We start from the raw sequence: 17,561 nt of genomic DNA, 5'->3' as shown, positions 1-17,561 counted from the left end.
TCACTCACCCTCACCACTCACATCCAGAACAACACTCACCACTCACTCACCACTCACATCCAGAACAACACTCACTCACCACTCACCACTCACATCCAGAACAACACTCACTCACCACTCACCACTCACATCCAGAACAACACTCACTCACCCTCACCACTCACATCCAGAACAACACTCACCACTCACCACTCACATCCAGAGCAACACTCACTCACCCTCACCACTCACATCCAGAACAACACTCACTCACCACTCACCACTCACATCCAGAACAACACTCACTCACCCTCACCACTCACCACTCACATCCAGAACAACACTCACTCACCCTCACCACTCACATCCAGAACAACACTCACTCACCACTCACCACTCACATCCAGAACAACACTCACTCACCCTCACCACTCACATCCAGAACAACACTCACTCACCACTCACCACTCACATCCAGAACAACACTCACTCACCCTCACCACTCACATCCAGAACAACACTCACTCACCCTCACCACTCACATCCACAACAACACTCACTCACCCTCACCACTCACATCCAGAACAACACTCACTCACCACTCACCACTCACATCCAGAACAACACTCACCACTCACCACTCACATCCAGAACAACACTCACTCACCACTCACATCCAGAACAACACTCACTCACCCTCACCACTCACATCCAGAACAACACTCACTCACCACTCACCACTCACATCCAGAGCAACACTCACTCACCCTCACCACTCACATCCAGAACAACACTCACTCACCACTCACCACTCACATCCAGAACAACACTCACTCACCCTCACCACTCACCACTCACATCCAGAACAACACTCACTCACCCTCACCACTCACATCCAGAACAACACTCACTCACCCTCACCACTCACATCCAGAACAACACTCACTCACCACTCACCACTCACATCCAGAACAACACTCACTCACCCTCACCACTCACATCCAGAACAACACTCACTCACCACTCACCACTCACATCCAGAACAACACTCACTCACCACTCACATCCAGAACAACACTCACTCACCCTCACCACTCACAACCAGAACAACACTCACCACTCACCACTCACATCCAGAACAACACTCACTCACCACTCACCACTCACAACCAGAACAACACTCACCCTCACCACTCACATCCAGAACAACACTCACTCACCCTCACCACTCACATCCAGAACAACACTCACTCACCCTCACCACTCACATCCAGAACAACACTCACTCACCACTCACTCACCCTCACCACTCACTCACCACTCACCCCTCACCCCCTCCCTCGCCCCTCCCTCCCCCCTCCCTCCCCCCTCCCTCACCCCCCCCCTCCCCCCTCCCTCCCCCCCTCCCTCCCCCCTCCCTCCCCCCTCTCTCCCCCCCCCCTCCCCCCTCCCTCCAGGTTTTATTCTCAGAGCTGAAGCTGCCTCAGCGTCTCCCCCACGCCTCGACAGCCAAACGGAGATCACGAATCCCCAGCACCTCACGGGTACCACACACACATACACACACACATACACACATACACTCATACACATACATATACACATACATACACTCACATTCATACATTCACTCACACACTCACACACACACACACATACACACACACACATACACACATACACACACACATACATACACATACACACACACACACACATACACTCACATACATACACTCACATTCATACATTCACTCACACACACACATACACACACACACATACACACACACACATACACTCACATTCATACATTCACTCACACACACACATACACACACACACATACACACACACACATACACTCACATTCATACATTCACTCACACACTCACACACACACACACATACACACACACACATACACACATACACACACACATACATACACATACACACACACACACACATACACTCACATACATACACTCACATTCATACATTCACTCACACACACACATACACACACACACATACACACATTCATATACATACACACATACACTCACATACACACACTCACATACATACATTCACTCACACACACACACATACACACACATACATACACACTCACATTCATGCATTCACTCACACACATACACTCACATTCATGCATTCACTCACACACACACATACACACACATACACATACACTCACATACATGCATTCACTCACACACTCACACACACACACATACATACATTCACTCAGACACACATTCATATACACACTCACACATACACACACACATACATACACATACATACACTCACATTCATACATTCACTCACACACACACACATACACACATATACATACACTCACATTCATACATTCACTCACACACTCACACACATACACACACACATACACACATACACTCACATACATACACTCACATTCATGCATTCACTCACACACACACTAACACACACTCACATACACACACATACACGTACACTCACATACATACATTCACTCAGACACACATTCATATACACACTCACACATACACACACATACACATACACTCACATACATACATTCACTCAGACACACATTCATATACACACTCACACATACACACACACATACATACACATACATACACTCACATTCATACATTCACTCAGACACACATTCATATACACACTCACACATACACACACACATACATACACATACATACACTCACATTCATACATTCACTCACACACTCACACACATACACATACACTCACATACATACATTCACTCACACACACACACATACACACACACACATTCACTCACACTCACACACATACACATACACTCACATTCATACATTCACTCAGACACACATTCATATACACACTCACACATACACACACACATACATACACTCACATTCATACATTCACTCACACACTCACACACACATACACACACATACATACACTCACATTCATACATTCACTCACACACACACACACATACACACACACATACACACACACTCACATACATGCATTCACTCACACACTCACACACACACACATACACACACACACATACACACATTCACTCACACACATACACACACTCACATACACACATTCACTCACACACACATACACACACATACACACACTCACACACACACTAACACACACTAACACACACTCACACACATTCATATACATACACACACATATACACACTCACATACACACACACACACACTCACGAATCCCCAGCACCTCACGGGTACCACACACACATACACACATACACATACACACACATACACACATATACATACACTCACATTCATACATTCACTCACACACACACACTAACACACACACATTCATATACATACACACACACATACACACACTCACATTCATACATTCACTCACACACACATATACATACACTCACATTCATACATTCACTCACACACACTAACACACTAACACACACTCACACACACACATTCATATACATACACACACTCACACATACACACACATACACATACACTCACATACATACACTCACATTGATACATTCACTCACACACACACTAACACACACTCACACACACACATTCATATACATACACACATACACTCACATACACACACTCACATACATTCATACACTCACATTCATACATTCACTCACACACACACACACACTAACACACACTCACACACACACATTCATATACATACACACACTCACACACACATACATAAACACATATACATACACTCACATTCATACATTCACTCACACACATACACACACACACATACACACATTCACTCACACTCACACACATACACACACTCACATACACACATTCACTCACACACACACACATACACACACATACACACACTCACACACACACATACACACACACACTCACACACACACATTCATATACATACACACACACAGACACACACACACACATATACATACACTCACATTCATACATTCACTCACACACACACTAACACACACTCACACACACACATTCATATACATACACACACATACACACACACATACACACACTCACATACACACATACATACACACACATACACACATTCACTCACACACACATACACATACACACACATACATACACTCACATTCATACATTCACTCACACACACATACACACATTCACTCACATACACACATACACACACTCACATACACACACACTCATTCATATACATACACACACATATACACACTCACATATATACACATACACACTCACATACACATACACACACACTCACATACACACACATACACACACATACATACACTCACATTCATACATTCACTCACACACACACACTAACACACACTCACACACACACATTCATATACATACACGCACATACACACACACATACACACACTCACATTCATACTTTCACTCACACACACACATTCATATACACACATTCATATACACACACATACATACACACATTCACTCACATACACACACATACACACACTCACATACACACACACTCATTCATATACATACACACACATATACACACTCACATACATACATATACACATACACACTCACATACACACACACACACATACACACATACACACATATACATACACTCACATTCATACATTCACTCACACACACACACACACTAACACACACTCACACACACACATTCATCAACATACACACACATACACACACACAGACACACTCACATACATACATATACACATACACACTCACATACACACATTCACTCACATACACACACATACACACACTCACATACACACACACTCATTCATATACATACACACACATACACACTCACATACATACATATACACATACACACTCACATACACATACACACACTCACATATACACACTCACATACATACATATACACACTCACATACACACACACTCACATACACATACATACACACACTCACATACACACATTCACTCACACACACATACACACACACATACATGCACACACATACACACATTCACTCACATACACACACACATACACACATATACATACACTCACATTCATACATTCACTCACACACATACACTCACACACACATTCATATACATACACACACATACACACACTCACATACATACATTCACTCACACACACACACATACACACACTCACACACACACACATTCATATACATACACACACATACACACACACATACACACACTCACATACATACACACACTCACACACACACACACATACACACACTCACACACACACTCACACACACACATTCATATACATACACTTACATACACACACTCACATACATACATTCACTCACACACACATACACACACATATACACACATTCACACACACACACATACACACATACATACACACACATTCACTCACACACATACATACACACATTCATACACACACTCATTCAAACACATTCACACACATTCACTCACAAACATACATACACACATACATTCACACACACACACACATACACTCACATACACACATACATACACACTCACATACATACACACACATTCACATACATTCACTCACACACACATTCACACACACATGCACACACATATACACACATTCACACACACACATACACACATACATACACACACATTCACTCACACACATACACACACACATACACACACAGTGTCACACACACACACACACTCACACATTCACACACATACATACACACATTCACACACACACATACACATTCACACACATACATACACACACATACACACTCACATACACACACATTCACACACACTAACATACACTCACACACACACATACACACATTCACACATACATACATACACACACATACACACACTAACATACACACACACTCACATACATACATTCACATACATTCACTCACACACACATTCACACACACACACTCACATACACTAATATACACTCACACACACACATGCACACACTCACACACATACACACACTCACACACACACACACATACACACACACACACATTCACACACTCTCACACACACACATTCACACACACACACACACACATATACACATACACACACTCACACACACATACACACACTCACACACATACACACACTCACACATACACACATATACACACTCACACACACATACACACACTCACATAAAACACATTCACACACATTCACTCACACACACACATTCACACACATACACACACATTCATACACACACTTACACACACACATTCACATACATACACACATACACACACTCACATACACACATTCACACACATACACACATACACACACATACACACACTCACATACACTAACATACACTCACACATACACATACTCACACACATTCACATACACACACTCACATTCACACACATTCACTCACACACACACACTCACACACATACACATACACACACTAACATACACACATTCACACACATACACACACTCACACATACACACACTAACATACACACACTCACACACACACTCACATACACACACTAACATACACACATACACACATACACACTCACACACACACTCACACACACTCACACACACTCACATACACACATTCACACACGTACATATATACACACACTCACACACATTCACATTCACACACACATACACATTCACACACACATACACACTCACACATACATACACACATACACATACACACACACACATACACACACACTCACATACACACATTCACATACACTAACATACACACACACACATACATTCACATACACTAACATACACTCACACACACACATACACACACTAACATGCACACATTCACACACACTCACATACACTAACATACACACACATTCACATACACATTCACATACACACACATTCACACACGTACATACATACACACATTCACACACTAACATACACACACTAACATACACACTCACACACACACATACACACACTCACATACACACATACACACACATTCACTCACACATACACACTCACACACTAACATACGCTAACATACACACACTCACATACACACATTCACACACACATACACACATTCACACACACATACATACACACACATACACACATATACACACATTCACACACACACACATACACACATACATACACACACATTCACTCACACACAAAGATCCAAAGACAAAGATCCCCCGTATAGCCTTAACAGACTGTAGGGGCAAGTGCTGTTAGCGAGCACCTATTAAGGCCGGAACGGTACACGAGGGGGTGGGTGGCCAGCACCACGCCCGACCGCCTTTGTCTCCCTAGTGGCAATGTTTACACACCGCACCAGGTACTCATTTGAGGCTGAGTCGACCTAGGGGAGGCCCGGGACCGGTTCAGATAATCGTCACTGGTGTTGGCCGTGAGCGGGAATCGAACTCGGGTCGCCAGGTTCATAGCGCAGCGTAGCGCTAACCACTACACTATCACTCACCACATACACCTACACACACATACACACACACACAGACACACACACAGATACACACATACACACACAGTTTCACACACACACTCACACACACACATTCACACACATACATACATACACACATTCACATACACATTCACATACACACGTTCACACACACATATACACATTCACACACATACACATTCACACACATACATACATACACACACATACACACTCACATACACACACATTCACACACACTAACATTCACACACACATACACACATTCACACGTACATACATACACACACATACACACACATACATACACACACTAACATACACACATTCACACACACATACATACACACTCACACACACACATACACACATACACACCCACTCACTCACCCACCCACTCAGTCACACACTCATACACTGACCCACTCACCCACTCACTCACTCACCCACTCACCCACTCACCCACCCACCCACTCACTCACTCACACACTCACTCACTCACTCACCCACTCACTCACACCCACTCACTCACCCACCCACTCACTCACCCACCCACTCACTCACCCACCCACCCACTCACTCACCCACCCACCCACTCACTCACCCACTCACTCACTCACCCACTCACTCACTCACTCACCCACTCACTCACTCACTCACCCACCCACCCACTCACTCACTCACCCACTCACTCACTCACCCACTCACTCACTCACCCACTCACTCACCCACCCACTCACTCACCCACCCACCCACTCACTCACCCACCCACTCACTCACCCACCCACCCACTCACTCACCCACTCACTCACTCACCCACTCACTCACTCACTCACCCACTCACTCACTCACTCACCCACCCACCCACTCACTCACTCACCCACTCACTCACTCACCCACTCACTCACTCACCCACTCACTCACCCACTCACTCACCCACTCACTCACCCACCCACTCACTCAAACCCACACTTACTCACCCACCCACCCACCCACTCACCCACTCACCCACCCACTCACTCACTCACTCAGTCACACACTCACTGACACCCACACTCACCCACCCACCCCCCGTGTCTCCCACTCACCCACCCACTCACCCACTCACCCACACACTCACACCCACCCACCCACTCACTCACACCCACACACTCACCCACCCACCCACCCACACACCCACCCACCCACCCACACACTCACCCACCCACCCACACCCCACCCACCCACTCACCCACCCACCCACCCACACACCCACCCACCCACACACACCCACACCCACCCACCCACTCACTCACCCACTCACACCCACCCACCCCTCCGTGTCTCCCACCCACATCGTCTCCCCAGGAGGTGTTGGAGGCTCTCTCTGGCCTGCACCCGCTGGCACGAACGGCACTTGTGTGGCGACGTCTGACAGGCTCACTGTCGCTTGTGCTGAGTCCGTTGGAGCGTAGCGTGCGGGTGGCTAGCCGGAGAGGCATGTCCAGGATTCACGCTCGGGTGTCCACCCGGACAGCCACAGGTATTAAACTATTACTAAACTACTATTAAACTATTACTAAACTATTACTAAACTACTACTAGACTAGCGTGCGGGTGGCTAGCCGGAGAGGCATGTCCAGGATTCACACTCGGGTGTCCACCCGGACAGCCACAGGTACTAAACTACTACTAAACTACTACTAGACTAGCGTGCAGGTGGCTAGCCGGAGAGGCATGTCCAGGATTCACGCTCGGGTGTCCACCCGGACAGCCACAGGTATTAAACTACTATTAAACTACTACTAAACTACTATTAAACTATTACTATACTACTACTAAACTACTATTAAACTACTACTAGACTAGCGTGCGGGTGGCTAGCCGGAGAGGCATGTCCAGGATTCACGCTCAGGTGTCCACCCGGACAGCCACAGGTATTAAACTACTACTAAACTACTACTAAACTATTACTAAACTACTACTAAACTACTACTAAACTATTACTAAACTACTATTAAACTACTACTAAACTACTACTAGACTAGCGTGCGGGTGGCTAGCCGGAGAGGCATGTCCAGGATTCACGCTCAGGTGTCCACCCGGACAGCCACAGGTATTAAACTACTACTAGACTACTACTAAACTATTAATACTAAACTACTACTAGACTATTACTAAACTACTACTAAACTACTATTAAACTACTAAACTACTATTAAACTACTACTAAACTACTACTAAACTACTACTAGACTAGCGTGCGGGTGGCTAGCCGGAGAGGCATGTCCAGGATTCACGCTCAGGTGTCCACCCGGACAGCCACAGGTATTAAACTACTACTAAACTACTACTAAACTACTACTAAACTACTACTAGACTAACGTGCAGGTGGCTAGCCGGAGAGGCATGTCCAGGATTCACGCTCAGGTGTCCACCCGGACAGCCACAGGTATTAAACTATTATTAAACTACTACTAAACTACTACTAGACTAGCGTGCGGGTGGCTAGCCGGAGAGGCATGTCCAGGATTCACGCTCAGGTGTCCACCCGGACAGCCACAGGTATTAAACTATTATTAAACTACTACTAAACTACTACTAGACTAGCGTGCGGGTGGCTAGCCGGAGAGGCATGTCCAGGATTCACGCTCGGGTGTCCACCCGGACAGCCACAGGTATTAAACTACTACTAAACTACTACTAAACTACTACTAAACTACTACTAAACTACTACTACTAGACTAGCGTGCAGGTGGCTAGCCGGAGAGGCATGTCCAGGATTCACGCTCAGGTGTCCACCCGGACAGCCACAGGTATTAAACTATTACTAAACTACTACTAAACTACTACTAAACTACTACTAGACTACTACTAAACTACTACTAAACTACTACTAGACTAGCGTGCAGGTGGCTAGCCGGAGAGGCATGTCCAGGATTCACGCTCAGGTGTCCACCTGGACAGCCACAGGTATTAAACTACTACTAAACTACTACTAAACTACTATTAAACTACTACTAAACTACTACTAAACTACTACTAAACTATTACTACACTACTACTAAACTATTACTAAACTACTACTAAACTACTACTAAACTACTACTAGACTACTACTAAACTACTAAACTACTACTAAACTACTACTAAACTATTACTAAACTACTACTAAACTATTACTAAACTATTACTAAACTATTACTATACTACTACTAAACGATTACTAAACTACTACTACTAAACTATTACTATACTACTACTAAACTATTACTAAACTACTACTAAACTACTACTAAACTATTACTAAACTACTACTAAACTACTACTAAACTATTACTAAACTACTACTAAACTACTACTAAACTATTACTAAACTACTACTAAACTACTACTAAACTATTACTAAACTATTACTAAACTACTATTAAACTATTACTAAACTATTACTAAACTACTACTAAACTATTACTAAACTATTACTAAACTACTACTAAACTACTACTAAACTATTACTAAACTACTACTACTAAACTATTACTAAACTATTACTATACTACTACTAAACTATTACTAAACTACTACTATTAAACTATTACTATACTACTACTAAACTATTACTAAACTACTACTAAACTACTACTACTAAACTATTACTATACTACTACTAAACTACTACTACTAAACTATTACTAAACTACTACTAAACTATTACTAAACTACTACTAAACTATTACTAAACTATTACTACTAAACTATTACTATACTACTACTAAACTATTACTAAACTATTACTAAACTACTACTACTAAACTATTACTATACTACTACTAAACTACTACTAAACTATTACTAAACTACTACTAAACTACTACTAAACTATTACTAAAGTATTACTAAACTATTACTAAACTACTACTAAACTACTACTAAACTACTACTACTAAACTATTACTAAACTACTACTAAACTATTACTATACTATTACTATACTATTACTAAACTACTACTAAACTACTACTAAACTACTACTAAACTACTACTAAACTATTACTATACTATTACTATACTATTACTAAACTACTACTAAACTACTACTAAACTATTACTAAACTTACTAAACTATTACTGAACTACTACTAAACTACTACTAAACTACTACTAAACTACTACTAAACTACTACTAAACTACTACTAAACTACTACTAAACTACTACTAAACTACTACTACTAAACTACTACTACTAAACTACTACTACTAAACTATTACTAAACTACTACTAAACTATTACTACACTACTACTAAACTACTACTAAACTATTACTACTATTAAACTACTACTACTAAACTACTACTACACTACTACTACACTACTACTACTATACTACTACTAAACTACTACTAAACTACTACTAAACTATTACTAAACTACTACTAAACTACTACTACTAAACTACTACTACTAAACTACTACTACTAAACTACTACTACTAAACTACTACTAAACTATTACTAAACTACTATTAAACTACTACTAAACTACTACTAAACTACTACTATACTACTACTAAACTACTACTACTAAACTACTACTACTACTAAACTACTACTACTAAACTACTACTACACTACTACTACTACACTACTACTACTACACTACTACTACTAAACTACTACTACACTACTACTACTACTAAACTACTACTACACTACTACTACTAAACTATTACTAAACTACTACTACTACTAAACTACTACTACTAAACTACTACTACTAAACTACTACTATACTACTACTAAACTACTACTACTAAACTACTACTAAACTACTACTACTAAACTACTACTAAACTATTACTAAACTACTACTAAACTACTACTATACTACTACTAAACTACTACTACTAAACTACTACTACTAAACTACTACTACTAAACTACTAAACTACTACTACACTACTACTACTACACTACTACTACTACTACACTACTACTACTAAACTACTACTACACTACTACTATTAAACTATTACTAAACTACTACTACTACTAAACTACTACTACTAAACTACTACTACTAAACTACTACTACTAAACTACTAAACTACTACTACACTACTACTACTACACTACTACTACTACTACACTACTACTACTAAACTACTACTACACTACTACTACTAAACTATTACTAAACTACTACTACTACTAAACTACTACTACTAAACTACTACTACTAAACTACTACTACTACACTACTACTACTACACTACTACTACTAAACTACTACTAAACTACTACTAAACTATTACTAAACTACTACTACTACTAAACTATTACTAAACCACTACTACTAAACTACTACTACTAAACTACTACTACTAAACTACTACTACTAAACTACTACTACTAAACTACTACTAAACTACTACTACTACTAAACTACTACTACTAAACTACTACTACTAAACTACTACTAAACTATTACTAAACTACTACTACTACACTACTACTACTAAACTATTACTAAACTATTACTAAACTACTACTAAACTACTACTAAACTACTACTAAACTACTACTAAACTACTACTAAACTACTACTAACTACTACTACTAAACTACTACTACTACTAAACTACTACTACACTACTACTACACTATTACTACTAAACTATTACTAAACTACTACTAAACTACTACTACTAAACTACTACTAAACTACTCCTACTAACTACTACTACTAAACTACTACTAAACTTCTACTACTAAACTACTACTACTAAACTACTACTATACACTACACTATACACTACACTATAAACTACACTATACACTACACTATACACTACACTATACACTACACTATACACTACACTACACACTACACTATACACTACACTATACACTACACTATACTATACACTATACTATACACTACACTACACACTACACTACACACTACACTATACACTACACTATAGACTACACTACACACTACACTATACACTACACTATACACTACACTATACACTACACTATACACTACACTATATACTATACTATACTATAAACTACACTATACACTACACTATACACTACACTATACACTACACTATACACTACACTACACAGTACACTATACACTACACTATACACTACACTATTCACTATACACTACACTATACACTACACTATTCACTATACACTACACTATACACTACACTATACACTACACTATACACTACACTACACTATACACCACACTATACACTACACTATTCACTATACACTACACTATACACTACATTATACACTTTACACTACACTATACACTACACTATACACTAGACTATACACTACACTATACACTACACTACACACTACACTATACACTACACTATACACTACACTATACACTACACTATGCACTATACTATACACTATACTATACACTATACACTACACTATACACTACACTATACACTACACTATACACTACACTATACACTACACCATACACTACACTATACACTACACTACACACTACACTATACACTACACACTACACTACACTATACACTACACTATACACTACACTATACACTACACTATACACTACACTATACACACTACACTATACACTACACGATACACTACACTATACACTACACACTACACTATACACTACACTACACTATCCACTACACACTACACTATACACTACACTATCCACTACACACTACACTATACACTATACACTACACTATACACTACACTATACACTACACTATACACTATGCACTACACTATACACTACACTATACACTACACTATACACTACACTATACACTACACTATACACTACACTATACACTACACTATAAACTACACTATACACTACACTACACTATACACTACACTACACTATACACTACACACTAAACTATACACTACACTACACACTACACTATACACTACACTATACACTACACTATACACTACACTATACACTACACTATACACTACACTATACACTACACTACACTATACACTACACTATACACTATACACTACACTATACACTACACTATACACTACACCATACACTACACTATACACTACACTATACACTACACTATACACTACACTATACACTACACTATACACTACACTATACACTATACACTACACTATACACTACACTATACACTACACCATACACTACACCATACACTACACTATACACTACACTATACACTACACTATACACTACACTATACACTACACTATACACTACACTACACTATACACTACACTATACACTACACTATACACTACACTATACACTACACACTACACTATACACTACACTATACACTACACTATACACTACACTATACACTACACTACACTATACACTACACTATACACTACACTACACTATACACTACACTATACACTACACTATACACTACACTATACACTACACTTCACTATACACTACACTATACACTACACTATACACTACACTATACACTACACTATACAATACACTACACTATACACTACACTACACTATACACTGCACTATACACTATACACTACACTATACACTACACTATACACTACACTATACACTACACACTACACTACTCACAACACTATACACTACACTACACTATACACTACACTATACACTACACTATACACTACACTATACACTACACTCTACACTACACACTACACTATACACTACACTATACACTACGCTATACACTACACTATACACTACACTATACACTACACTATACACTACATTACACTATACACTACACTATACACTACACTATACACTACACTATACACTACACTACACTATACACTACACTATACACTACACTATACACTACACTATACACTACACTATACACTACACTATACACTACACTATACACTACACTATACACTACACTACACACTACACTATACACTACACTATAGACTACACTACACACTACACTATACACTACACTATACACTACACTATACACTACACACTACACTATACACTACACTATACACTATACACTACACTATACACTACACTATACACTACACTATACACTACACTATACACTACACTATACACTACACTATACACTACACACTACACTACACACAACACTATACACTACACTACACTATACACTACACTATACACTACACTATACACTACACTATACACTACACTACACTCTACACTACACACTACACTATACACTACACTACACTATACACTACACTATACACTACACTATACACTACACTATACACTACACTTTACACCACACTATATACTATACACTACACTATACACTACACTATACACTACACTATACACTACACTCTGTCTTTCTCTCTCCCCAGGCCGGGTGATTTTTGTCTGAGCCCAACCTTCAGAATGTGCCCAAAGCATTCAGCACCAGGTAACACATTAACACATATTAACACGTTAACATGTTAACGTGTTAGCATGTTAACATGTTAACATATTAGCATGTTAACACGTTAACGTGGTAACACATTAACGTGTTAACACATTAACATGTTTACATGCTAACATGTTAACCTGATAACATGTTAATGTGTTGTCACGTTAACATGTTAACACGTTAACATGTTTGCATGTTAACATGTTTGCATGCTAACATGTTTACATGCAACACATTAACATCTTAACACATTCACACATGAACATGTTTACACGCTAACACATTAACACATGAACATGTTTACATGCTAACACATTAACATCTTAACACATTAACACATGAACACGTTTACATGCTTACACATTAACATCTTAACACATTAACACCTGAACATGTTTACATGCTAACACATTAACACATGAACATGTTTACATGCTAACACATTAACATCTTAACACATTAACACATGAACATGTTTACACGCTAACACATTAACATCTTAAGACATTGACACATGAACATGTTTACATGTTAACACATTAACATCTTAACACATTGACACATGAACATGTTTACATGCTAACACATTAACATCTTAACACATCAACACATTAACATGTTTACATGCTAACACATTAACACATTGACATGTTTACACGCGAACACATTAACATCTTAACACATTAACACATGAACATGTTTACATGCTAACACATTAACACATGAACATGTTTACATGTTAACACATTAACATCTTAACACATTAACACCATGAACATGTTTACACGCTAACACATTAACATTTTAACACATTAACACATGAACATGTTTACACGCTAACACATTAACATCTTAACACATTAACCACATGAAACATGTTTTACACGCTAACACATTAACATCTTAACACATTAATACATGAACATGTTTACACGCTAACACATTAACATCTTAACACATTAACACATGAACATGTTTACACGCTAACACATTAACATCTTAACACATTGACACATGAACATGTTTACACGCTAACACATTAACATCTTAACACATTAACACATTAACATGTTTACATGCTAACACATTAACACATGGACATGTTTACACGCTAACACATTAACATCTTAACACATTAACACATGCACATGTTTACACGCTAACACATTAACATCTTAACACATTAACACATGAACATGTTTACACGCTAACGCATTAACATCTTAAGACATTGACACATGAACATGTTTACATGTTAACACATTAACATCTTAACACATCAACACATTAACATGTTTACATGCTAACACATTAACACATTGACATGTTTACACGCTAACACATTAACACATGAACATGTTTACATGCTAACACATTAACACATGAACATGTTTACATGTTAACACATTAACATCTTAACACATTAACACATGGACATGTTTACACGCTAACACATT

The 17,561-nt window shown here is 39.4% G+C and overlaps 1 protein-coding gene across 1 annotated transcript in view; it reads left to right on the top strand.

Moving 5' to 3' along the window:
- The window catches only part of LOC142923406 (uncharacterized), a 62,760-nt gene extending 45,838 nt beyond the window's left edge, over positions 1-16,922 (top strand). The window contains exons 10-12 of the mRNA XM_076064495.1: positions 1,437-1,523; positions 8,977-10,286; positions 16,040-16,922. Coding sequence (XP_075920610.1) covers positions 1,437-1,523; positions 8,977-9,180 — 291 coding nt within the window. The 3' untranslated portion in view covers positions 9,181-10,286; positions 16,040-16,922. The remainder of the gene's footprint in view (positions 1-1,436; positions 1,524-8,976; positions 10,287-16,039) is intronic.
- The last annotated feature ends 639 nt before the right edge of the window (positions 16,923-17,561 follow it).

The sequence above is a fragment of the Petromyzon marinus genome, unplaced genomic scaffold (genome assembly GCF_048934315.1).
Source record: "Petromyzon marinus isolate PM22_M1 ecotype Great Lakes invasive population unplaced genomic scaffold, UKy_Petmar_22M1.pri1.0 PM_Scaffold_489, whole genome shotgun sequence".
In the NCBI taxonomy this organism is placed as follows: domain Eukaryota; kingdom Metazoa; phylum Chordata; class Hyperoartia; order Petromyzontiformes; family Petromyzontidae; genus Petromyzon; species Petromyzon marinus.
This window is presented reverse-complemented; position numbering and strand designations above follow the sequence as displayed.